Genomic DNA, 24,938 nt, shown 5'->3' on the forward strand with positions numbered 1-24,938 from the left:
CTGAACTCCACCTTCCACACCAATCTCTAGGCTTCAGAAGATGCCTGAGAAAGGTACTCTGGCAAAAAAAAAAAAAAAAAAAAAGGAAACAAAGAAACTGTTTTTGTAAGGTGAATATACATTTTACATCTTCCCTTTAATTCTTAAAAGGCTGTGATGTGCCTCCCACCCTTAATAAGCAAACAGGATCCCTCTTCCTAAAGCTTCATGGTGGCCTGTTAAGCAGAGAAATGCAAATACCCAGCTAGCATTAAACTTTCCTCTTTAAAAAAATAGCAAAAGGGGGAAAATTATCTTAATGGCTCTTTGGATAAACAACACCTGAAGGGATCTCCCTTCTCTTTATGCAAAAACCAGTGTTAGTGAATGATTTTTTTTTTAAGTCCTTTGCTTTCCTGTTTTCTTGGGAAGACAGCAATCTCCATTAGAAATAATTGGTATTCTTATAGGAGCAGCAGATACTTAGTTATAAGCTGTGGCATTACTTGTATTTGAGATCTATCTATATATTTATACCTACCTACCTACCTATGTTCCATCTCCCCTCCCTTTTAAAAACAAGAAATACACCACCTTCTTGCCCCTGCCACCAAATGGCTTGTACAATTGAGACCTGTCCTTGGTCCAATGAATTAAGATCCTAACAGAGCCAGCTGTGCTGGGATTCAAACTAATGACAGCAGACACAGAAGGACACTGTGGCAGCTGGTAGTTCTCCCCCACCCCTGCCCCCCAACCCCCTTTGCCTCTTTGGTTCAGATTGTATGTGGGCAGTCTTGTAGCTCTGGGTTGTATTGTGTTTGCTTACAGTTTATGCTCGGATGTATTGTAGACTTTCTCAGTACTTCATTTGCTAATTTCCGGTTCGTTTTCCTCATAGGGCCATTGCTGTTTCTACTTTACAGCATTTGCATGCCCAGGCAGCACTTGTTCACACATTTCATAATGTTTAAATGCCCTCTGCTTATAGGTAGTATCGCCCTCCCACCCCTGATTTGCATGTCTTTAGCACTCCAATTGCCCTTTTCCCTCGGCATTTGTCACCCCCGTCTTTCCTCTTTCCCTGGGTACTCTAGCTATTAATACATTTTTTCTCAGGAGGGTTACAAGAATAGGGGGGGAGGAGCTGTGTGGTGTGCTGCGGGGAGGGAGGAAGGGAGGGAGGGAGCAGGGGCTTGGGAGTGTTGGGGGGGGCGAAGGGGGTCACGTCTTGATGATTGTTATGCAAACGACCCGACTAGAGAACGTGGGAGCTTTCTGTGGTGTCTGCGGTGGGGTAACGAGGGCGGCTGTTTATTTATTTTTAATTTTTCTCCTCGTGCAGCTCGTTGGAATGACTTTCTTTATTTTAGTTGTAACAGTTGGAGGATAATGCAAAGGAAGACGCTGCCTGGGAATTCACCGTCTGTGGACATGCGCCCCAGAGAGGACTAGAGCAGCCCTCACCTTGCTCTCCCCACCCGGATCCCACTTTCCTGCACGGCTCGGCCCGTACCCCGACCCCACCATCACCCGCTTCCCTTCCCCCCACCTCTCCCCCTTTCCCACCCAGGTGTCGGACCAGGCGGTCCCCACTTCCACCCTGCACCCCTTCTTCCCCCCCTGCACCATGAACACCAATGTCTGCGTGGAGCCGGGGCCGAGCCCGGAGGCCCCGGGCTTGCCCAAGGAGAGCCACCTGCCCGAGGGGGCCCTGAACAGCCTTGTGGATTACAACTCTGAGATGGAGCGCTATCGCTCTTTTGCCACCTCCTTCTACAAGACCAACGGGGGCGCCTTCCCGCAGGCAGCCAAGATCGCGCGCATCACCACCCCCATCTTCCCCAGCAGCGCCGCCGCCGCCGCGGCTGCTGCGCGCATCGGCATGTCCCCGTGGAACTGCGACAACGCGGCCACCGCCGCCGCCACCGCGATGCTCTGGGGCAGCGGGGGCGGCGGCGGAGGCGGTGGGGGCGGGGGTGGGGGCGGCGGAGCCGGCAGGAAATCCTCCTCGGCCGCCGCCTCCTCCTCCGCCTCCTCCTCGGCGATCCTCCCCGCCGCCGGCGGTGGCGGTGGCGGCGGCGGCAGTGGCAGCGGCGGCGGCGGCGGCGGTGGCGGCGGCAGGACCAGCATGCACCACCGGAACGACTCCCAGCGTCTGGGGAAGGCTGGCTGTCCGCCAGAGCCGTCGTTGCAAATGGCAAATACTAATTTCCTCTCCACCTTATCCCCCGAACACTGCAGACCTTTGGCGGGGGAATGCATGAACAAGCTCAAATGCGGCGCTGCTGAAGCAGAGATAATGAATCTCCCCGAGCGGGTGGGGACTTTTTCCGCTATCCCGGCTTTAGGGGGCATCTCATTACCTCCAGGGGTCATCGTCATGACAGCCCTTCACTCCCCCGCAGCAGCCTCAGCAGCCGTCACAGACAGTGCGTTTCAAATTGCCAATCTGGCAGACTGCCCGCAGAATCATTCCTCCTCCTCCTCGTCCTCCTCGGGGGGAGCTGGCGGAGCCAACCCGGCCAAGAAGAAGAGGAAAAGGTGTGGGGTCTGCGTGCCCTGCAAGAGGCTCATCAACTGTGGCGTCTGCAGCAGTTGCAGGAACCGCAAAACGGGACACCAGATCTGCAAATTTAGAAAATGTGAAGAGCTAAAGAAAAAACCTGGCACTTCGCTAGAGGTCAGAGGAGATGATTTCTTGTTTCCCAGTCTTGCCCCCTCCCTCCTCACCCCCCTGCCCTCTCCCCCACAGGGTTTCTTGTCTGGATTCAAGACGCAGCATCCCCTTTTCTGAAGCTTCTTGCAGGCTGAAACATACTGGCATGGGTGGTTGGCGGAGGACTTGGCCTCAATACCACCCTCTCAGCTGCACTTCAGTCGGGACCGCCCTTCGGCTAGAGAGTGCCCCTCCTTTTTTAGTCTCTGGAAAAAAAGGCAATTGGTCTAAGAACCCGAAGTTTTGCATCTGAGTATGCTTAATATTTTCCCTGCTGTTTTAAACTGGTCCATCAGGAAAACATCCAAACAAAAAGCTCTGCCCCAAATATTGAACATATTTATCATTCATATATATATACATATATGTATGTATATATATATATATATATATATATATATATATATATATGGACTTAGTATAGCCCAGACATAACACTACTCATGTTGTACACAACTTAAAGTATACGCATACATATGTATATATACCATCTTTGTGTGTGTGTGTGTGTGTGTGTGTGTGTGTGTGTGTGTGTGTGTGCGCGTGCATGTGTGGGCTGAATTGCCTGGATTCCAAAGGGGATTTTTATCCTCTTCTAGAATAATTTTCTTCTGAGCCTAACAGGATGTTTTTTGTTTCCTGTCTTTTTTTTTTTTTTTTTTTTTGCCTTCCTGATAATTTTTGAGCCAGCAGAGAGAGTGTAGGGAGCTGCTAGTCACATTTTTGAGATGTGACTTTGAGTAAAATGATAATTATTTACTAATGTGACCTAACGGGGAGCTTATTTTTAAAATAATTTACGTAGTTCCAGGAAAACTCGGTTGTTTTGTTGTTGTTTTAGATTTTACATCTCCCTTGGGTTCAGCATCTGACAAAGTAACCATTTTGTGGTTGCAAAATTACTCTAAACATAGGAAGGCTTTGGTCGGTGCCATATGTGGTAAATGATAGTTTACTTTTCCTATAGGTCTTTAAAACAGACATTATTCACTAAAGTAATGGTAACATTAGGCTTTTAATTGCATTTTAAATTAATATTGATACATGGGACGAACATTTTATATGATAGCCTAATCAAAACACAGGAGGAAAAAATGCAAAATTACAGGTATATTGTTTTGGTGACATTCAGAAAGGAAGTATGAACAGGCAATCACAGTCTCTGATGAAATCTAGAGAGAAAGGCTATCTGGTGAGCTGCTTGTGCAATGTGAGGCAGGGCAATGGGTTTACTCTTAGGGAAGGTTCTGTGGACTAGACTGGATGTTGAGAGTGACTGCCCCAATCCGTCCTGAGGAATACTTACTTGCACATTCTTTTAAAAAATCAGGAACATGACCTAGGGATGCCTTCCTTGGAGCACTGAGAATTGGAGTTTTAAAGAATAAACATAAAAGTTAAAGATCTTGCTTCTGTTTTGACTACAAAGAAGACGGATCATCTTGGTTCAAACCAAGGCCAAGGGACTGGGATTTCCAAAGTTAGCAGCATATGGACTGCAGTTCTGTCACAACATTGCATGTATTCCTCCTCCTAAAGAAACCAGGTCTTCTTGGGAACTGTAATTGTTTCACAGGGTATGTCGTTGTTCTTCCTGTGGGAAACTATGGTCAAGCAAAGGTAACAGCAGCTACAGTGCAGGTTATGTATTTCCCGAGATGGCAAGAAACTAACTTTTGAGCTCTCTGTTGTACTTTCATTTACTATAACTTCTTTCGGTTGGAAGACCATGGGAAATTTTAGCTTATGATGAGGCGGTGGCCTATGAATGTCTAGTGAATAGGACAGTATGGCTTCTATTTTCCCTTTGAAGAGTAATCTGTAGAGTTATATTTCTGGCATTGTATATAGTATAGCATTGGAATTGTCATACCCTAGCTTCAGCTATAGCATAGCCACCTGTTCCATTGCAGGGGACGTAGTGGAGAGGAAAGCTGAATGACCCTCATCTATTTAGTCAGCAACCACTCCAGAGGAGTTTGCTACGAGCTCCAGTAGGCTTTCAGCCATGTTTCTAGGCTGCTGTGTTCATTTAAACTGGCTTCGTATATTTCTTCTCTGTCTCTCTTTCAGTGGTTTCCCACAAACTTTTCAAAGTTTTTGTTCATAGTTCCAAGCATCGTAGAATCGTTTATTTTGTCTTTGAAAATTAGCGTGCACAGAACGTTGTGGCCACGCAGAAGGTGGGGAGTGGGTGAGAGAACGCACATTTCCCACTGCAGGTGTTTTCCGGAGTGAGGGTTCCTTCTACCTACCAGGGCATGCGGGACAGTTCAGGGCCATGAAATACTACTAGGCAAAACAAAAGGAAAAAAAGGTTTCTAAATTGTCTGAGTGTCTATCCAGGTCCTGAATAGAGTAATTGCCGTGTGATTACCTCAAACCCACATGGATCCTCAGGCTACACTTGTAGGAAACTTCCAGGGCTTGCATATAGGGTAGCAGATCTTCAATGATTGAACCGAAGCTGAAAAAGTTCCCCTGCAGATCCGCTTTTCTATCTTTAATTTGGCCCATTATGATCTCAGGAGATGTTTTTGAGAGTGGGTAGACTCTTGTCAGGTCTAGGAGTTGGATTTCAATCATAAACTTAGTAGCTGATACTTGTGGCGCTAACTTTCAGACACATAAGTGGTTTATATCTACACACTACTCACGACTCATCCTCTTAGCACTCCAAACCCTCCTTCTCTTTGACCTGGTCTTATCTCAGAGACCAGAGGCACAGTCAGATTGCTTTTAGGCTGTGGAAATCAAGATTAAGGAAGATTCACATGGATGTGTTGGGATTCTGCCCACATTCTCTTAAGCCTCCTTTCCTAGCCTTCCTTTAAATGCGACTTCCCCTGCTTAGTTCCCTGTTAAGAGCAACTTACGTTGTAGCACTCCCTGTTGACGTTCAGTGTGGCAATACCCATGGAATAGTGTGTGCTCTGTGTTCTGTGTGCTGTGTGTTTGCACATGCCACGGCTCCTTCATCAATCACTGTATTAACAATAGCCACTAATTGTTAAAAGCAGTTGATACAAATGCATTGTGTTCCTGCTGGACGAAATTTACTTTAAGAGTCTATGTCTTTAATTAACATTCAGTTCCTAGATTTATTTAAAATATGACCATTTAGGGGATTATTATGATACTAGGTAAATACTTATATATGCAACCTTTATTTTTTTGGCCTGATACAAAGATTTCACTTTTTAAAATATCACGATCTAATGTAACTCAAGGGATAAAGTCCCATGGGCAAGCCCAGCCTCTTAGTCCCTGAACATTGTTCAGGTGACATGATTGATCTCTGTGGGACAGCATTAGAGACCACACAGAGCTGGTTTCTCTCCCATTAGTTGATTTATGGAATTACATTAGTGAAGCTGTACCTCTGGGAGGCTCCCCTGCCTCCCACTCCTGCTCTCTTTCCTGCCACAACTTTATAGAGAAGAGATGGGAAAACTGGGGGAAAAAACAGTTAAAAGGGTGGTTATGTTTTTCTTTCTCTTTTCTCTCACTTAAAAAATAGGAAGTGTGCCTATGTACCAGCCCCCCAGCAATGTTTCTAGAAGCCAGCTCGAGATTCTGAAGGATTTGATGAAAAACATTCTGATGTTATCAAGTGAAACCAGATAACTTGGTTTAGAAACGTGTTTTAGAAGTGGAGAGAGACACTACGTATTCATTTTAAGCTCTGGGGGCCCCAACCAAGGGCAGTTGTGAAATTCTGGACAAAGCACTGTGTCTGTAACTTGTGCAAAATGATGATGGCTGCCTGCTAAGAAAATTAATTTGTAGCCCACATCTAAAGTAGATGTGTCACTATCCAGTTCGTAGCTGCAGAAAACTAGCAAATGACTGAACACTTCAGAAGGTCTTAAAGTCTACTGGGTTGTTTTAAAAAGTATATATGCATAGATAAAATATAATAAATCTTGCATATTTTAAGTTGAAACTTTTTCAGTTTGTCATTTCATGTCGTAGTTTCAAAATGAGTTTTCTGTCTAACAATTAAGACATGCTCGCAGGAAGTATTTTTTAATTTGTTTACTTCACAACCCAACATCAGCCCTTCCTCTCCTCCCAGCACCCTCTCATGCAAGTCCTACCCCCATTTCACCTTCCCCTTCTCTTTAGAAGAGGAAGCTCCCCTCTGGGTATCGCCTCTGAATGTCCTGCACATCAAGTCCCTGGGGGACTAGACACATTCTATCTCTCTATAGGACAGGAGGTTTTTTTTTCCCCAATAAACTCCTAACCAACTGATACTTTTTTTGTTACATTAGAATGTAACAAGGCGATAATGTAAAAGGAAGACCCAGAGTCTATAAATGATAAGGAAAAGTTTAGTTATGGTCAGAGATATGAGGCAGTTTCATTGTGAGGACACTGAGGTACCCAGGGAGCTGCTCTGCCCTTTAGATCAGTCCAAAGGAGTTAACGTTGTTTTTATGCACACCAGAGCTCAAATTGTACATAATAAATCCATTCAACTTCATCTGTTAGTTAAAAATATAATTGCTTATGAAAATAAGATATATTTTTTGCTTCCTAAATGAAACTGATATTCCTTTCTGTCTAAGCAGCATGGAAAAAAATCTAAGCAGTATTTTATGTGGCAATTAGAAGTAGTGAAATAAAATTGAGAAAAAAAATCTATAAACAATACCATATACAGACTATTTCTTGGAAACTTAGACGTCATCAAACAAAAGGCAAGAAGACATTCAGAAAGACAACGAAGAAAAGAAATCAAATAACATTGAACTTTAGGCGCAACTTAATCGGATGAAGATATTTGGAGAAGAAGGGGGTGTTTATTGGGCAACGGAGGTTGTAAAAGTTTCTTGCCTTGAAAAGTTTTAATGATTTGATTACTGAATTACTTTTCTGCATACCATCTACTTTTCTTTTGGATGGAATGCCAGAGTTTCACAGAGTCAGACTTAGAGACTGATGTAAAGCCATTTGGCAAAGTGATCTGTAAGACTGGATTTAAGAGGTCTGCACAGAAGATGGAGGACCACTGTACTTTCTCCAAGTACAACATTTTCTACCATGTTGGAAACTGGAGACAGCAACTGCTGTGAGCTCTGAAACCTTGTTGTGATGTTCATTTTGGATATGAAGTTAAACATTTACTTACCTTAGTATTTCCTAGGACTAGGCTCAAAGGTGTTTTTAAGAAGTTGCAGGTCCTCTTAAGGTCCATCACTCCATCAGAGTTGACCAGGTGATCTGAATATAAAGTTTACCTTTACCAGAAAACAATTCTCTCCGAATTTGCGTTGCAAAACTTTAATAATATGGTGTCCTACTCAGTACATTTTTCATAAGCCAGGTGTGTTTCAACTTCTTACATTATACAAAATACTAAGAGATTCTTGGTCAAGCCACACAGCAATATCTAGGTAAAATAATAGGTTGAAGTTAGGATGCATTAAAATATTAAATCTTCTCTTATTCATAAGTTAATTTATGAAAGCAGAAGTGAACTCAGAATACTTTGTACAGGGTGTTGGTTACAAGTGTGTTTTCTCAGACACTGGGAGGAGGGCGATGTTAGATGGTTTGGATGGAAGAAGTCTGGAAACGTCGTTTTTATAAAAACTTGTTTGCAGGAATCTATTTCGTATAGGCTATAAGTGCTGTGGGTATGTGTGTGCATAGTTTTGTCCCCTCAGCGCCACTTCAGTGTTTATGCCTACCTTATACTTACTCTTTGGCAGTGCTCTGGTATCCTTGGGAGTTCCATGCTACCCGTGGAGGCACGTGGGAGTGATTTTATCCAAGTCACATCTTGTTCTATCTTTTGCAGAGACACCTGCCCAGAAACTGAATTATTCTGCTGGGTAACTGAAAACCCTCGCTCCATTTCAGCAGTGTGTTTCCGTTTTCTATTGAGTTACGCCGTATCATACTTCACGTGTGACAGATATTTAATAATGTTGAGTACTTAGCTCTGCGGGGGTCGGAGGGATCCTAGCAGGCTTGTTAGCTCTAAGTTAAAGCATTAGAAGGATCTTTCTCCCTTTGTGAAACTTACAGCCCATGTCTTAGTCTCCTTTAGGAGTTTGAGAACACATACATAGGGAGATCAAGCTCACTGGCTCTCCTCCCCATTTTTCTTGGTATCTATTACAAATGTTTTAATGCAGCTTCTTACTAATGGCAAAACAGTTACTTTTCATGTAAGTCATATTCATTTTGTATTTATTTTATGTAAAATCAGATATAAAGTATATTCAGGAAATACAATACTAGCTTCCTGGCCTTCCTTTCTTCCTTCCTTCCTTCCTTTCTTTATTTCTTTCTTTCTTCTTTATGTTTTAGTTTAAAAATCAACATCAGGGCCGTGTTGTCACATAGAGAATCTATGAAAAAGCAGCTCTTGTCTCAAGCAATGCCTGAGACATTAGACAACTTTATTGAGAGAGTGCTTCTCTACGTGACTTAGTTCCAGAGGCTCAATGTGAGGAAAGAGTTAAATGCTTTCTATAAAGTTAGAGAAAACATTTAGTGTTGGGAAACTGAAATGTATATATTAGTAAACCTTATCCAGGTAGAAGATACAGGCATTGGTTTAGTTTAGGTGTGAGACAGGTAAGGACGGTTTTGAGGAAAAAGCGAGAGGCCCTTAGAGAAGTGGAATTCTAACCACAGAAGTATTTTATTTTTTTAATTAAAAAAACATACAACTAGGATGCTAAACACAACATAGAAGAACGTTTGTCAAGAGGGAACGTTCATCCCTTCATCCTTCCAGAAGTTTGAAAGTTGGCAGAGAAGAGAACAGGAGAAAAGGAAGGAACAAGTGTTGGAGATCTGACTTAACGCCTTTGGCTTGAGAGTGAGAGCTGTGGCTTCCAGCTTAGTGCTGAGTGAATTCTCAGTGAGGTCTGTGTCCCAGCTGATGTGATTTTGATGCGTGCCCTCAAAACACTTGGTAGCATAACTCCAGAGTACAGTGAAAACACTTCCAGGATTAGTAGAGAACAAGCTCCCCTTTGAGTCTGACCTACATTTAATTTATATCTTAGAGGGCAGTCTAAAAAGTTGCAGAAAGTGTTGAACAGGGCGAAAACTGCTGAAAGTGCTATTCTCTGCTCAGCATAGCAGACCATAACCGAATGATTGATAGGAGCATCTGAGGGATAGAGATCAAGTCGGATGAGGAGAGACCATGGCAGATGCCTGTAGAGAGGGAAGAGTGATGACGGGCAGCTCTGTGGATTTCAGCAAATCTGGCAAATTCCGAAAAAGACCTATTTTCTCTAAAACTTCCTAAAGTAGAAGGTGGTGAAATACCTTTCCTTAAAGGAAGAAAACCACTGAAATGTAATCATGTGGAAAGGGTCGTAGTTAGCGATGGTACATCAGTGGTCAAAAATTATTGTGCTGGGAAATGACTATGCTGTGGAAATGTTTCTGTAGGCTAAGTGATGATTTTGATGGAGTTAAAATAAGGAAAAGGATCAAATATAAAATATAAATCAGTGAGAGGTCAGCTGCGAAACTTACTAAATCTTAAATCTGCAATTTTCTTTTAGTTCACAGAAAGCAGAACAGAGAGTGCTGCCTTGATCCATCCTCACAAGAATATGTTTTCTGTTTGCTGCAAGGCTGCATCGTGTGGAGTCTCTCTGGGTTTGAGTGATGTGGGGTTCAGTTGAGACCGATGCTAAGTTTCTCAGGTTACGGATGATAGTTTGTTAGACTAGTACAAGGGTAGTATATCAGAGGTCCATGAAGTCCGTGCGTCAGCTTCTCCAGAGGATGAGAGAAAGTGGAGTAAAGTAGAACAGAGCAGGAAACACATAGATATACCACGGGCAAGTGGTGCCCCTTAGTGATGGCTTCAACCGCATTAGGCAGGCGTGTCAAATGTGAAGCTGTTGACTACTTTCAGATACAATTTGGAAAATGTTAGCCATAGCTGTAACACCATTGAGCATGTCTTTAGCGATGAAGGAAATTATATTTGATCATTTTTTAGTAAGATAGGGAGTAAACTTTATGTGTTCTGTAAGCAGCCATGCTTGGATTCTAAGATAGACTTGGGCCTGTGTTGTGCATTTATAGAGCTGGTAAGAGTGTGGCAAAACACGTGGTAAACTGGATGAGGAGGAACGCCCCTTTAGGCAGAAGCTGCTGCTTTCTAATGCTTGAATGTAACTTCAGTAGACACGTGGGTGTGGATACATACAGTTACAGTGTGTCCAGGTTTAAGGAAGCACTTTCCTTTATTTCCAACTGCCCTCTGTAGGTACCTTTATGATCCCCTAACTCAAGGTCTTAGTCTTTTATCCAAGGATGTTCTTAGTTACCTCTTACGTTCCATTGCCATCTATGAAATGAAATAATTATAAATGGAAGAGTTGAATGTTTAGACAACTCAAGAAGCAATTGCACACTTGTGGACATGGTTCATTTTACTTTTGTCCTCCATCCTGGACAAGGGACACAGTGATGTGGTGACTCCAGTACCACGGTGTGTGGTGCTTCATGTCATAGATTATTTTTGCTGTATTTTGAGGACTATGTTATAGGCTCTAAGTGAGGGGAGGTAAATATTAGAAGAAACACAGAATGTACAGAGCGGGAAGGAGCACATGCAGGCTACAGGATGCTGCAGACTGGGAAAGCATTGAGCTCTAGGTCACTTTGAGTCTGCTCAAATCAGGAATGAATAGCAATTGTTAATGTTTTTCAGTCTTTGAGATCTGAGATCCATCCCAGATGGATCTGGGATCAGGCCCACTAGAACCATTCAGAGTTTTTCTTCATTCACCACAATGGAGAAATTAGTTCCAGGGAGATTAGCTGAGCTTAGCTTTTCCTTGCCTTTGCTGAATTCTTTCTAGCCTTCCCCAACTCTCTTCTTTCCTTTCTTTTCCTGTTTCAATTTCAATTTAAGGATGAAATGCAGCTATTAGAGACATAGGAAGAGTAAGGGGAGACGATGGATCCTTAACATTAACTAACGATAGTGCTTAGGTAACTAAAAGCATTTACTTCTAAGCAACCAAGTATTCAAAGCTGTGAGCATCACTTTAAGGAAGTTATGGAAAAACACAGAATTGAGCATTTAGAAAAGATTCCAGAACAACGGTGAGAAGATTATTGCTTACTATGTGTTATAATCACATACCATGGCTAAAACAGTAGGCTTGTTCATTTCTTTTATGAGACTATGTTTGCACAAATATGTAGAAAAACCCACAAACACTTTCTGAGGATGAATTTGAACCTATAGACTGGAGTATTGTTGGGATGTGGCGATCCTCTGATGTCAAGGTAGCAGAATCCTTCATGTGTTTGTCGTCTTAGTGTGGATGAACTCAAATAAACTCTCAGTGATTGAGGGCACATGTGAAAAACCAAGTCTCATTAAATCAGTTGTTGTTTTTATATTTTTTATTTCAAAATTACTGAGGAAGACAAAGAGGTCAAAGACTAATAATTCCTTGTACTGGTGAATCTTAGTTGAAAGCAGAGAGAGAGAGAGAGAGAGAGAGAGAGAGAGAGAGAGAGAGAGAGAGAGAGAGAGAGAGGGCAAAGAGAAGAGAGAGAATATTGGGAGGTACATCTGCAAGGCCTCGTACGTCTCTGAATTTCTCTGATTAATTTAGGAGCATAAAACCCTCAGGGGGTTCTGGGCTGGGTCTCTGTCAGTGGCTGAGTGTTACCAGACGAGATGTTGAACAACTAACTTGCAAGTTAGTGACTTCGATCAAAACATTAGCCAACTTACACCTTTATGTAACATCAAAAAAATTTTTTTTCTCCAGCCTCCATGTCTGTAGGAATGAGAACCACCATAAGTAAGACTGGATCATAATTGTAACTATTGGGTTTTAATTTTAATAAAATTAAAGGCGATTCAAATCTAGCTTTGATAAGTACTGTAAGTAATCTATAATTTTCTCGTGGTTGTGCAAAATATCTCTTCTTGTTTTCAGTAAAAGAGTTGTGGACTTGATAGAAATTCGTGGTTGTAACAAAAGTTTATCCCAAGATTCAAAATTATTAAAAAACTTCATCACTTTTTGATAGCTATTTTCTCCTAGAGGCAATATTGCAGACAGGAATTAGTAGACCAGCATCAGGGAGAGACTGGATGGAATTAGCATAGTAGCATCAGGGAGAGATTGAATCATCAAATTTTTAGAGACGGAGAGTAGAAATATAAAGAGATCCTAAAGCCAGATATATTTGCATACCTATATTCTAATACAGGCTTGCAGATTTATAAATAACATTCTGTATGTTTAAATTATTGACAGTGTAACTTAGATTTCATTAACCTGATTTTTACATATTTATTTTTGTGAGACACAGTTTTATGTAGCCCAGGTTGTCTAACTGTAGCTTGAGATCACCTGGGTCCCTTGCACTTTCAAAGTGCTGAGATCACAGGTGCACAACACCATGGCCAGTATATTTTGCATTTTTTAATTCTAATGTTAATCTTATACCCTTGCTTACACATAAGATTAAAATAATCATATGGAATCATTTTTGTAAAAATATTCTCGAAAACTGAAGGTCACTGAAAAAAATTACTTATTTCTCTATAGCTTGTTGCAACTGTATCAGAGTGACTTTTTTTTTTGTCCAAGAACATTTAAATCCCTAAAATAGTAATATGTGTCACAGTAAGCTTTCTTATCTGTTGATCTGTTGTGGTTTCAAGTATTTTTTTTAGCCAAATGTAACTATATGTAGCATTTTTCAAGAGTCAAGTCTAAAGAAATTGTTTGCATTTGATGCTGGGGACAGAAAGTCCATGTCCTTTAGGCTCATGGCGTCCATGTGTCAGTTTTCTTACCTCTGACTCAATCTCTCCCCAAATATGGGTCTCAGCCTCCTTTCCCTAATTGGCTCTACCCGCACATGCACTTAATTCCCTTGTAGTGTGGTCTCTAAGTGTGTCCTGTTTACGTTAGCTAGGTTTGCCTTCTAGATATTACCATCTCGGCGATGGTAGTGCCGGTGGTGCCAGAGGAGCAGGCAGGAAGGCGAGAGAAGAGAGGCGTTCCCAAGGTAGAGGGAGTAACAGGAGCTAGGAAGAGAGCCTGAAAAATGCTCTGGCTAGCCCTTCACCATTGGTCAGAGGGATCCAAGTGTCAGTTTATAATGTCAGATGTCAGTTTGGAAGCCAGGGAGGGGGAAGGCACCTTCCAATCACTGATCTCATATTTAGTACGTGTTCTCCTTTAGATATTAAATATTACCAGTCAGTGGTATTACTGTACTTGTTTTTACTTACATCTAAACATTGTCCAAAATAAAGAGCTTCCTTATGTCAAATAGTTATGTGCTAAAGGAATCGATTATGGGAGAAATGCATCCGATAGACAAGCCTGAAGAAAAAAAAGAGAGGTGTATTTTAAAACTAGAGAGCTGGGGCAAGTGATACATGTTCATAATCCCAGCACTCTGCAGACTGAGGAAGGAGGGTCTTGAGTTTGAGGCCAGACTGAGACATAGCAAGACCCTAAAAAACCAAACAATAAGACAAGAAAATGTTAGAAAGTAAAATCCTAGTCCTATTCATATATTTCATAGCAGTTATTTTTTACTATAAGGTTACTTTCATTTATGACCAGTCCATTCCAAGGCATCACATTAACATTGGCCATACATTCATGGTTTTCTCCTACCCTGATTATACTCTACCTACACTCTCTAGTGGCTGTAGTAGTATACTATACTTTTTACAATGTAACATTTAAAGTCAAAGTGTAAAGAAAAAACCCTAGGCAAAATCTGCTTCCCTTCGCTGGATATCACTCTAAACCATAATTAACTATTTAAAGATTGTTATGGATAAACGTATGTTAAGGTATATTGCATGGTGTTGTGAATGCAGAATCCAGGCTCTCATGCATGCAATGTATAATGTTTCACATCTATAAGAAGATTTTGAAATTCACTAGGAAGTAACAACACATTTAATGGTATCTTAAGATTATTTTATAAATCACATCAGAAAAGAAGGAATTTTTCCTCATCAGGAATCCTTTTGACTTTGTTTACTCAAAAAATAAAATCCTACAGTCGAGAGGTATTCTCAAAACTATAAAAAGCTACAGTCAAATGCTAAAGGGCCACGGAGAGGATCTGCTGCCTTTGGTCTTTTTTATTTATGCAATTTTCATTGCAGGGTCTCAGAGATCCACTAAAGTCTTTAAATTGTAGCAACACATATGTAGGTTTTAATATAGCAAGGATTTCAAAACTCAAGGCTTAAGGCATCCTGGAGTCCTATTTAGTGGCTTTCACAGCAAAGGGACATCCCAGAAAGTCTCCAAGGAGGTGTCATTGGCTCTGCCCAGCCTGAAACTGCATGGACTTCGGCTGGAAAACATTTTTTTTCCTCCATCGCTATATGAAAATCGGAAACTGATTTCGTGACTCGCGTTCCCTTAATTGCCAATAAGGACACGGAACATTATTTTTAATCAATGTAAGAATAGCGTTATTCTCCAATTCTAACTCTTCGAAATCATTGTGTTAGACCCACCTGTTTCACAGTAGAAATCTGAAGGCCCCGGGTGTTTTATGGAAGTCTTCGCTCTAGAAAGTAATACAAACAAATACCAGCAAAGTATCATCCTCGGTGGAAAACTCCAACACCTCCTTCATTATCTCAATTTAGAATTTCATGCATTCGAGTCACCCTTGGGATTTCAGTGCCTAAGTTTATCTCTACTTTGGTCTTTGGACCCTCAGGTGTTCTGTAGTTAAAATGTTTCACTGTGGTAAGTACTGCCGTGTTCACATCTGTCTGCTGTATCTATTGATCTGAATGGCCGCACTCCACACCCTCGTTTGTTCAGTTTTAGGTTCTCCACTTCCCTCTCTCAGGAGGTGAATTCTCCTTAAACTGCCCGTGCTTCTAACAACAGTGTGCGGATGAGTGTTTGACCCCAAGACACCAACAGAGCAACGCTCACTTGGCAGGTGCCAGAAGTGAGAAACCTTTCTGGATTCTCAGAGCAGAGCTTGGGGCTTCTGCCTTGCTTGAGGCTGTCTTGTTTGCCGTCCCTTATTAAGTTAGCAAAAATTGATACCGTAATCCATTTCTCCAGAGACAGTATTTACCCTAAGTTGTTGGGAAAATGTAAAATGCCACTCTGTCCTTGAAGAACATCCTTGCTTTGAAGCATTACGTAGAGGATAAACACATACCCTTCTTTCAACGCTGAAGGTCATTTTCTATCTAGCTTCTGTCCGAAGATTTTTTTCCCAGCATGCTTGATAGCATTGTCAGGAAGAGGGACAGTGGGGTATGGTTGGGACCTGCAGATTTCTCCACTGGCTCCATGGGAGCCAGACTGCCTCAAACAACAGGATCACCTCAATATTCTTCCTTAACTCCCATACCATTTTCTTCCAAGGGAATCTGGTCTTCCTGTCACTCAGGATAACTATCCCCTGTAAGCATCACTGAGATCCAGGAAGTCACAGTAATCTTATCGAGTGCGATTCCCCAGCTGGGATTTTGAATTTATCTAACTTAGAGGTATCTGCCGAGGGCATCTAATCTCCGGTGTGGATGTACTGAGCCTCCAGTTTACGTGGTCCTCTTACGGAGACGACCTCCATCATTGACAAAGTCAGAAGATGTGTGCCCGAATTTGTGCAGACTAATCAGAAACCTGTGATTTAACACAGTACTTCTGTGGAAACAGTTGCTTCTAGCTGCTTGGTTGTAAATAGCTCAGCCTCACCCTCAAGTAAATTTCTGGCAAGCCTAATGAAAATTGGGTAGGGCAGTAGTTTTGTGTAGCCCCTAGGACTCTAGGACTCTAAAGAATTTTTGCTCTCTTTAATCCTTAAATGAAATTGAGAGGGAGATTGTAAGTTTCTGGTGACTACTTGATAATTTGCACTAATTATTGCGCTGGTGGCTTTCTTTGTTCTTATGTGGTTTAGGCGATTTCCTCACTAACCTTTTTATTTATTTCTTTTTAATGAAGTTTTATGACTTCAAAGATCTTTACGCGAAGAAAAGCCATTTTATTATTTTTTTTTGGTTCTTTTTTTCGGAGCTGGGGATCGAACCCAGGGCCTTGCGCTTCCTAGGTAAGCGCTCTACCACTGAGCTAAATCCCCAGCCCCGAAAAGCCATTTTAAAAGCTTCTCTGCTTACCTTCTTTATTTCCCTCTCTGGGGAGACGTTCTGACCTCAGCACAGTGTTGAGTTATGTCACGGAAGAGCTTCACCGGGGTGCTATTTTATGTCACTATAGAAACCTCTGCCTTGCTGCCTTCATGGTCTCCTGTGTGAGCAAACATTGAGAAAGAACCATCTTCTCCTTATAGCACTGACCCTTGATTCTAGGTAGCATTTAAAACCTCACTCTCACTAAATACTGAAAATAACATGGACTTGCAGAACGGGGATCAGGAAGAACGAAGTCAGAAAATAGATTCAAAAGCGTATCTAAGGCATACGGAGTTTATCTCATTTAAATAACGTACTCTGCATTTTTTCTGTTTACCTTCATAAACATATCTGTTTATCAAGATACATGACTGCATAAGTATATATTTATAAACTCGTTTCCAGTTGGCATCTTTGTCATACATATACGCATAAATGTGCATATGTATGAATATATATGCACATGTTTATTTTTCATATGTGAATCTGAGTGTAGATATATAATTGCATGGATATACTTGGATCTAATGTATCTTGTTAAAAATGACTACATTTATATAAATAAACTTACTTACATAGAATTGATTCTTAGTTGGCATGAGAAAGCAAGGTAGCATCTGGTAGAACATTTCAGTTTTCTCTTCTTGTTTTTGCGTGTGTGTGTGTGTGTGTGTGTGTGTGTGTGTGTGCTCATGGCATGCATGTGTGTGCATGCACGTGTGTGTGCACATACATGTATGTGCATATGTGTGTATGCTCATGTGTCTGTGTGTCACTCGAGTGCCTGTTTGTAAGTATGAATATTAGAATGGGTGTGTTTCTTGTTTGCTTTATATAGTTCCTTCAGTAATGACTAAGCAAATGTAACAAGAATTATAATTAGTACATTCAGTATTCAGAAGTTAAATTTAGAAAGTTGTTAAGGACTTTTTTACAAACAAAACCAAATAATGCACAGTCCACTGTGCACAGTGATCTGGAAAGAATAAAACTGATTACCTCATCAATAAGGGGAGTCAAAACAGAGCAAAATAGGTGCTTATTTTATTGAGAGTGGTAGACCTTTTTGTGCTTTGTGAAGGCAAGATTTCATTTTTTTATGCATGCATGCAAATCTGAATTATATAACTTAAGTCAATTCATTTGTCTTAATATTTAAAATTTGTGGTTGTTTTAGAGAGCAGTCTTTAAAAATAATTGTTAGTGCCAATAGTGCAAATGAAATCTAACTTCCAAAACAGTTATTAAATTTCTTTTTTTTTAACAATAAAGGTGATATAGGCTTAAGGTCCAGGTCTAAGACAAAGGCACTTGAATAAAGTAACACACACACACACACACACACACACACACACACACACACAAAGCATGGGAAGGGCATTCTCAAAAGAGAGAAGTAGAATGTCTGACTTAAGCTAATGCCATAGGTTAATATAGGGTTTTATTTTTGATTAACTTTATTATGAAAAGAGAATGGCAACCAACCAAATTACTTATGTATGAGAAAGTAAATCAAAGCCAACTTCAATCATTAGAGCATTTTGTAATATAATTTGTAGCATAGTTTTCATGTGAATTCTAATAGGAAATTCAAGTGCTATGGACATTCTCTTAAGGGATATATATTAACACAGAACATATTAATAAACCTTACTATATTTTAATCTATACCTTAAGAGTATGTAAACACGCACACACAAGTGGCTTGCTGGCTGGCAACATTAATTTAGCCTATCAGTTTGCCACCACAAAGAAATGCTTTACTCAGCTCTGACATTGACCTTACATAGGCTGCATATGTATATATGTGCATATATATATACATATATATATACATATATATATATTGCAACTTTGTATATAAAACTTCAGGTTACTGTCAGGTGACATGCTTGTTAGTGTAACGAACAGAATAATCTAGTCACAGTTACTTTGGCTTCATGAAAGACTTATATCACACTGAAGACAGCAGGTATAGCTGGTTATGATCTTTTACAATTTAAGAGATAGAGAAATGAAGATCAGGAAAGATCTATTTCCTATGTCATGGTGTGACTCTGCCACCTGGGTTTAAACACAAAGATGACCAACTTAAAGTGACACGGGTTTCCTGTGAGGCAGCCACAGAATTTACATACAGGTACCAGTCGTGCGTCCCATTGGTTCATACCTTGAACGTTCTTTAATTGCTACACATACCCCAGGATGTATTTCATGTATTTTAAGTATGTAATGTGCTCCAGTCATTAGGATCAGTCAACTGGTATTAAACTGAATAGCATGGTTGTCATAGTTTTAAGATTGAGCATTTCCTCATTTATTACATGTTGCCATATATGTCCTCGTGTTCTGTATGGTTGGCTAAAACTATTGCCAAAGGAGGAAAATCTAATTTTACATTGACAAAGAAAGAAAGCTTAACCTGTTTTCTTGCTCTTTTTTCTTTGTTTTCTTTTTATAGAGAACACCTGTTCCCAGCGCTGAAGCATTCCGATGGTTCTTTTAAAGCTGTAGTGTACCTTATTTTCAAGGCATTTGGAAATGAAGGGCAAACTAATGTCTTGTTTTAAGAAACCACTTAGTCCACCATTGAAGAAATTATCCAGAAATTATTTTCATTTTATGTATAGGGATTTCTTCAAAAAAAAAAAAAACCAAGAGGAAAAGAAATCAACAACAACAACAACAACAACAACAACAAGACACATAAAAATAAGAGGGAAGCTTGGGGATTGGCCGGTTTATTTACGTTCAATACACTGATTCTTCCTTTGATGTATCTAGCTATACTAGTGAAGCTGTTGTCTATTTTGAAAGTGGCTGTAAAAAAAAATAAGTTTGGGTAACCCCCGACTGTAAAATGATGTATCTTTGCAAAGTACATATCTATACGTCATTTTCATATATATGTGTTCCAGTACCGTAAACTGTACAGACAGCGGCTTGTATTTTGTGTGTTTAGACACAAGGAGACAATCAGGTCTGAGCAACTATGGAGATTAACGGTTTGTACACAAAACTATGGTTCTGCAAGTTAAAAAATCCGGAGCAATAAATTTTAGCTTTAAATATATATATATATTTTTTGCCAGTTGTTTTTAGGAGCAGAAACAACACCGGTGGTTTTCATGCATCCTTCTGTAGAGACTTGTTGGCTGGTTTTTACGAGACGAAAAGATTAGCCCTGCATCCAGCAATTACCTTCAGTTGTGTTGATATGAGAGGGAAAGCTACTAGGAAGGTTTCCATTAATCTTTTGAGCACTATATTAGAGTAGTGGTTATGCATTTGCATTGCTTACAGACGAGCTGTACAGAGGGTCTACCTCCCAATATTTAGTGTAGTTGACTTGTTTGGGTTGCACTGTAAGGGAGTACGCTGAATAGTTGGAAAATGCAGAATCAGTTGTATCTTTTTTTTTTTTTTAAATTGGAAAAGCGTGTTCTAGGCTAACGATATCCGATCATAGAAAGAGAAATTCATGCCTGACTCCACTTTTTTTCCCCCTCCTAGCCGTACACAGGTTGTTCAAGCTTTTTTATTCTTATTTTTTTTTGCTTCGGGGAGGGGTAGAAAAAAATAAAAACAAAAACAGAAGAGTATTCAAAATGTTTTAATTCCATGTGTGGCGTTGAATGGGTAGGTTTCAAACAATACTCAAATGCATTGAAGCCTACTTTAAGGCTTGGTTGGGCTTATTTTCAAGTTCAAAATAATTAAACACATTCATTAAAAGTGGGACCTTTTTGTTTCTTTACCTTCCCTTCCTCAGTCTCTCAGTGGGACACCTACTGCTTCCATTCCCTTTCTTACCACTGGAAGCTTTCTTTTCATGAAGCAAGGCCACATTGTAAGGAATTTCATAAAAAAAAAAAACCAACACAGCCCATCTGCCCCCCAGGATGCTTTATAGAACCCGGGCTGCGTTACTCGGTAAGGTTTGATTTTCCTAGGACTGTCATGCTTCTCAAATGATGCCTGTCCCAATAAGACAAACACTTTCATTGATTTATTTTTAAGACTAGCCTAAACGAACCAGTTTCAGGAATAAAACATAGTTTAGGAAAGACACGTAGAATAACAAAGTTGCCATGTTAAATTACATCTCCGTTTTTTATGCCTGTCAGACAGGTTAGCAAGATGGGTGAGAAGGAAAACAACAGCAGAGTGATAAGTCAGCGAGGACTTTAGAGTCTAAAGAGCTTCAAAGGCTGGTTGGGGAATATTTTTTAAATCTCATTTTAGATTTAAGTGGAGGAGGGATGACATTATTTTTTTTCCAAAGGCAGGTCAGGTACGCCATCATTGGTCACCTGGATGAGAGCATAGTAGGTTTGTATGATGCCAGTGTAGGGTACCAGCGGGATGGATGAGCCTAGCTAGCAGACCAGTGCTGAGTCTGCAGTATGGTCAAGCAGCCTGTGAGGAAAACGCTTTATGTATCACACCTGCCCGGGCTTAAAGAGAGGAATGAGCTCATCAAAAAGTAAAATGCGCTGTATATTACTTTCGAGATAGCTTTCTACTCCATGTGTATCCCTTAGAGTGTTCGTAGCTATAATTTCTGTTTCTGCTGTAGGACCAATGAGAGGTATATGAGTTCTCTATTGCTTTATATCCTCTCTCTCTCTCTCTCTCTCTCTCTCTCTCTCTCTCCAATTTTTATTTTACTTTATTCTTATTTTGGACAATTTGTTAGTGAACTATGAGTATGCAAAAATTTATTTTCACACTTGAATGGGACTTCCCTTGCTATTGTAAAAAAATGATTATAAAACTTTTCTTCAGGCTGTATTAGGCACACCATAAGGACATCATAGCAATATATGGAAAGTCAAAAACTCAAGGTGGCGTTGCATGTCCTGATGTATTTTTTTGTTTGTTTGTTTCATGGTTTTTGTTTTAAGACAATGAATCTGGGTATTGTAAATGTGTCGTTTCACATGGCAGTTCATTTATTTTTAGTGAAAGGAATGTTTGTCACCATGATGAACAGTGTGGCCTTTCTTTTTTTAAAAAAATATTTTCTTACATTTTCATTATTGACATTATTTTCATTATGCCACACTCTTCTTATATTTCCCTTTAAACCCAATTTACAAAATGTAGGGTACAGATAGAGTTCTCACTGGTGATGGTGAAGAAATTACCCTTCTAGATTCCCTCTAGTTTTCATTCTCAAGTATCTACGTACCAACAACTTGTAGCCTTAAGTCAGTGAAGGTGTGCTTGTGTATTTTTTCTCTATTCCAAAATAGAAATGAAACGTAACTCTTAACAGCTTGCTCACTGAGTGTCTCGTTTTCCATATCAATAAAATTTAGAATTTAGCAATCAGACTGTAGGTTGTATATATACAACTTAAAAATTACACACTGGTGTTTCTAAAGCTGCTAGAGAAGTCCGCACACAGGAATCCAGTCTTCAGCAGATGCATTCCCTGGCAGCATTTGAGGGGAGTACAGGAGGATACGTGGACCACTGGCATACAGGATGTCCAACAGATGCTCCCTTTAGCTCTCCAGAAGACCAAATACTGTAATGCAGACCTCCGTCTTTATTGACCTTTCAGACTAAAGTGACTTTCTGTTGGACTCCTCTTGCCTTCATACAAGCAGAGGCACAACACGCTCACAAAGTAGTACTGAATCCATCCAAGTTCCATAAACAATAAACATCTTCCCCTGACGTATGAATATATAAAACGTCTCCTGTTTGCTTACCCCCAAACCTTCCCTTTCAGACTAAGCAGTCACAGGGAGTGATAGGCAACAAGGTTGTTATGAATTAATATTAAGTAATCATGAAAGGAACGGAATGTCCCATCCTTTGTCAGAACCCCTGGCATGGATGTTGTTCAATTAGTGCTGGAGCCTAGAAAGCTCTTAAGCTGATAGTATCAGTAATCAAAGAGTGAAAAGAGAGACACAGTTAAATGGGGCACAATTCAGGGTCAAATATGTTGAGCAGAGAGCTGTAGTGGGTCTTTGATCATGGCGAGATTCACGGCGAGATCCAACAGCTGGTTCTCGTGTAGCAGCTAAATGTTTCAGATTTTGTTTTTTATTAAATTTGGCATTTCACACTGAGATCTGTATTCCTAGCGAGTAAAACACAGCTACTGTGTTCAGAAGGATTCCGTTCCACAATTGACAAGCAGACATTTCAGGACATGGGCCACCAAGTGTACTCCGTTCCCAGCGTCCTCCCATTCTGAACTGTGCAGTTATCGGTTACATTTTCTAATAGATATTTGTGTAAAGGTGTATGTAAGCTTGTGCAGTTATTTTAAAAAGCAGTTTTGGAAAAACAGTGTATTTATTAAAGAAAAATCACTTATGGGGCATGTACAAAACTGTAAAAAGAAATTAAAAACCACTTCAATTTGCCCAGTAAAGTTGTTTTTGTGAAATTTCTGTGTTGTTAAATAAAGGACTTTAGTATTCAAAGTATCTCCATTTTTCCATGGCAAAATTTTATTTGTGGGATTTAAATTAATAAACACAGTTCTGAAAATCTAATACTGTTTATGACGTGGAGGTTTCTTCTCCTTCCTAAAGCACGCTATTGTTTTTCTTTTTGTTCATCCGTGTTTATTTATAGATCTATCTCTGTCATCCATTCATCTATCATCTCTATGTAACCTATATAAAGAAGAAAAATATATTTAGCAAATACTTTTCTTGAAAACTTTCAATGTCTTTCGAAGTTGGAGACAAAAAAATGAACTTGAGCTTCCCCTCCTCCTTGTCCATAGAAAACACTGAAGACTTCTTCGTGCTGTAAGTGAAAACCTTCAGAGATGACTCTTGAGGATGTATGTGAAGAAATGTGACACATGGAATTGTGTCTCTGGCCACTCCCTTCCTTTTGACTTGATACATGTTAGTTTTTCTTGTCATGAAATGCCACAGTCCACCGTGCTGTTCATTACTTGTGTGCTGAGTCCCTATCTCACCTCCACTCAGTCCGATCTTTGAAATCCTTGATATAGGAACACACAGAACACACTACTACTCAAAGACTTCATGTTTATTAGACTATAATACCACATGAGAAGATGGTTTACAAGTGTATTATACATTGATGTGTGCCCTGTTAAGGTTTAACATTATAAATAGGAAGTATTTGGAACACAGCAGCAGGATGGACTTATATAGGACAGGAAAGAGGACTTCAATAATTCTAATTACAAGAAACTCCCAGATATACAGCAGCTTCTCAGGTAAGTCACTATGCCTTTTTGTTATATTTGGCTTCAAGCGACAGAAGTGTGAGATATATATATATATATATATATATATATATGTATATATATATATGTATATATATATATATATATTCAATTGGAATTTGGGCAAATAGTACTCTACTTTAACCTGACAAGAATATGAATGTCTGGGGTTCATTTGCAGGAATGAGATGATTCTTCAACAGCTTGAATGACCCAAAGATTTGGAGAGAAAGAGACTGCCTTTTGAAAACATTTCTAATTTTTGTAATATTGAGCCACATAATCTGTATGGTTTCTACACACACAAAACAAGTTTCCCAAGTGTGTTAAAAGTTTTTGTTTATGGTTCTATGTAGTAGAACTTGTTCTTCCACTCTCCCTTTTAAAGAAGGAGGGAGGGAGACAGAGACAGGGAGAGAAGAAACTATTCAGATCAAGGACAGTGTATACAACTTAAGTGTCTAGTTTCATGTGCGGTGTGAGTATTAAATAAAAAACTTATTTGAGAATTGTGCTTCCAATATTTTGTTCTGATATCTTGCCTTGGGATCTCCTTTTGTGTCCTTCACAACTCAGATGTTTTTTTAATATTATATTATTTATTTAGCCAATTCTCAAGTTAATGTTTCTTAATTTGCATGTATTGTGAGTTATAAACTAAATTCCACGTTCAGGCAAATCTTCCCTTCCAGGGTGGTGGTGCACATGACCGTGTCTGACAGGTGCTCCAGCTTGCAAATCGGAAGCACTTTTTACTATCTTTTCCCAAGAATCCTGCTGCTTAAAACTAAAGTCTACCTTGAGTATAAGGTATTTTTAGTACACAATTGCCTTTAACT

General features: G+C 40.0%; 1 protein-coding gene and 1 long non-coding RNA gene across 7 annotated transcripts in view; one reads left to right on the plus strand and one right to left on the minus strand.

Annotated features, from left to right (window-relative positions):
* LOC134478856 (uncharacterized) overlaps positions 1-2,822 on the minus strand; it is a 19,941-nt gene extending 17,119 nt beyond the window's left edge. For both annotated transcript variants that reach the window (XR_015676973.1, XR_015676974.1), the window contains exons 1-2: positions 2,733-2,822; positions 2,346-2,607 (exon numbers count right to left, since the gene is read on the minus strand). This is a non-coding gene — a long non-coding RNA (uncharacterized LOC134478856). The remainder of the gene's footprint in view (positions 1-2,345; positions 2,608-2,732) is intronic.
* The window catches only part of Cxxc4 (CXXC finger protein 4), a 24,923-nt gene extending 1,537 nt beyond the window's left edge, over positions 1-23,386 (plus strand). For 2 of the 5 annotated variants that reach the window (XM_087635481.1, XM_087635489.1), the window contains 3 exons: positions 1,353-1,826; positions 2,074-2,662; positions 19,327-23,317. In XM_087635481.1, coding sequence (XP_087491607.1) covers positions 2,111-2,662; positions 19,327-19,371 — 597 coding nt within the window. In that variant the 5' untranslated portion in view covers positions 1,353-1,826; positions 2,074-2,110 and the 3' untranslated portion in view covers positions 19,372-23,317. 5 annotated transcript variants of the gene reach the window in all.
* The last annotated feature ends 1,552 nt before the right edge of the window (positions 23,387-24,938 follow it).

The sequence above is a fragment of the Rattus norvegicus genome, chromosome 2, assembly GCF_021556685.1.
Source record: "Rattus norvegicus strain SHRSP/BbbUtx chromosome 2, alternate assembly SHRSP_T2T, whole genome shotgun sequence".
In the NCBI taxonomy this organism is placed as follows: Eukaryota; Metazoa; Chordata; class Mammalia; order Rodentia; family Muridae; genus Rattus; species Rattus norvegicus.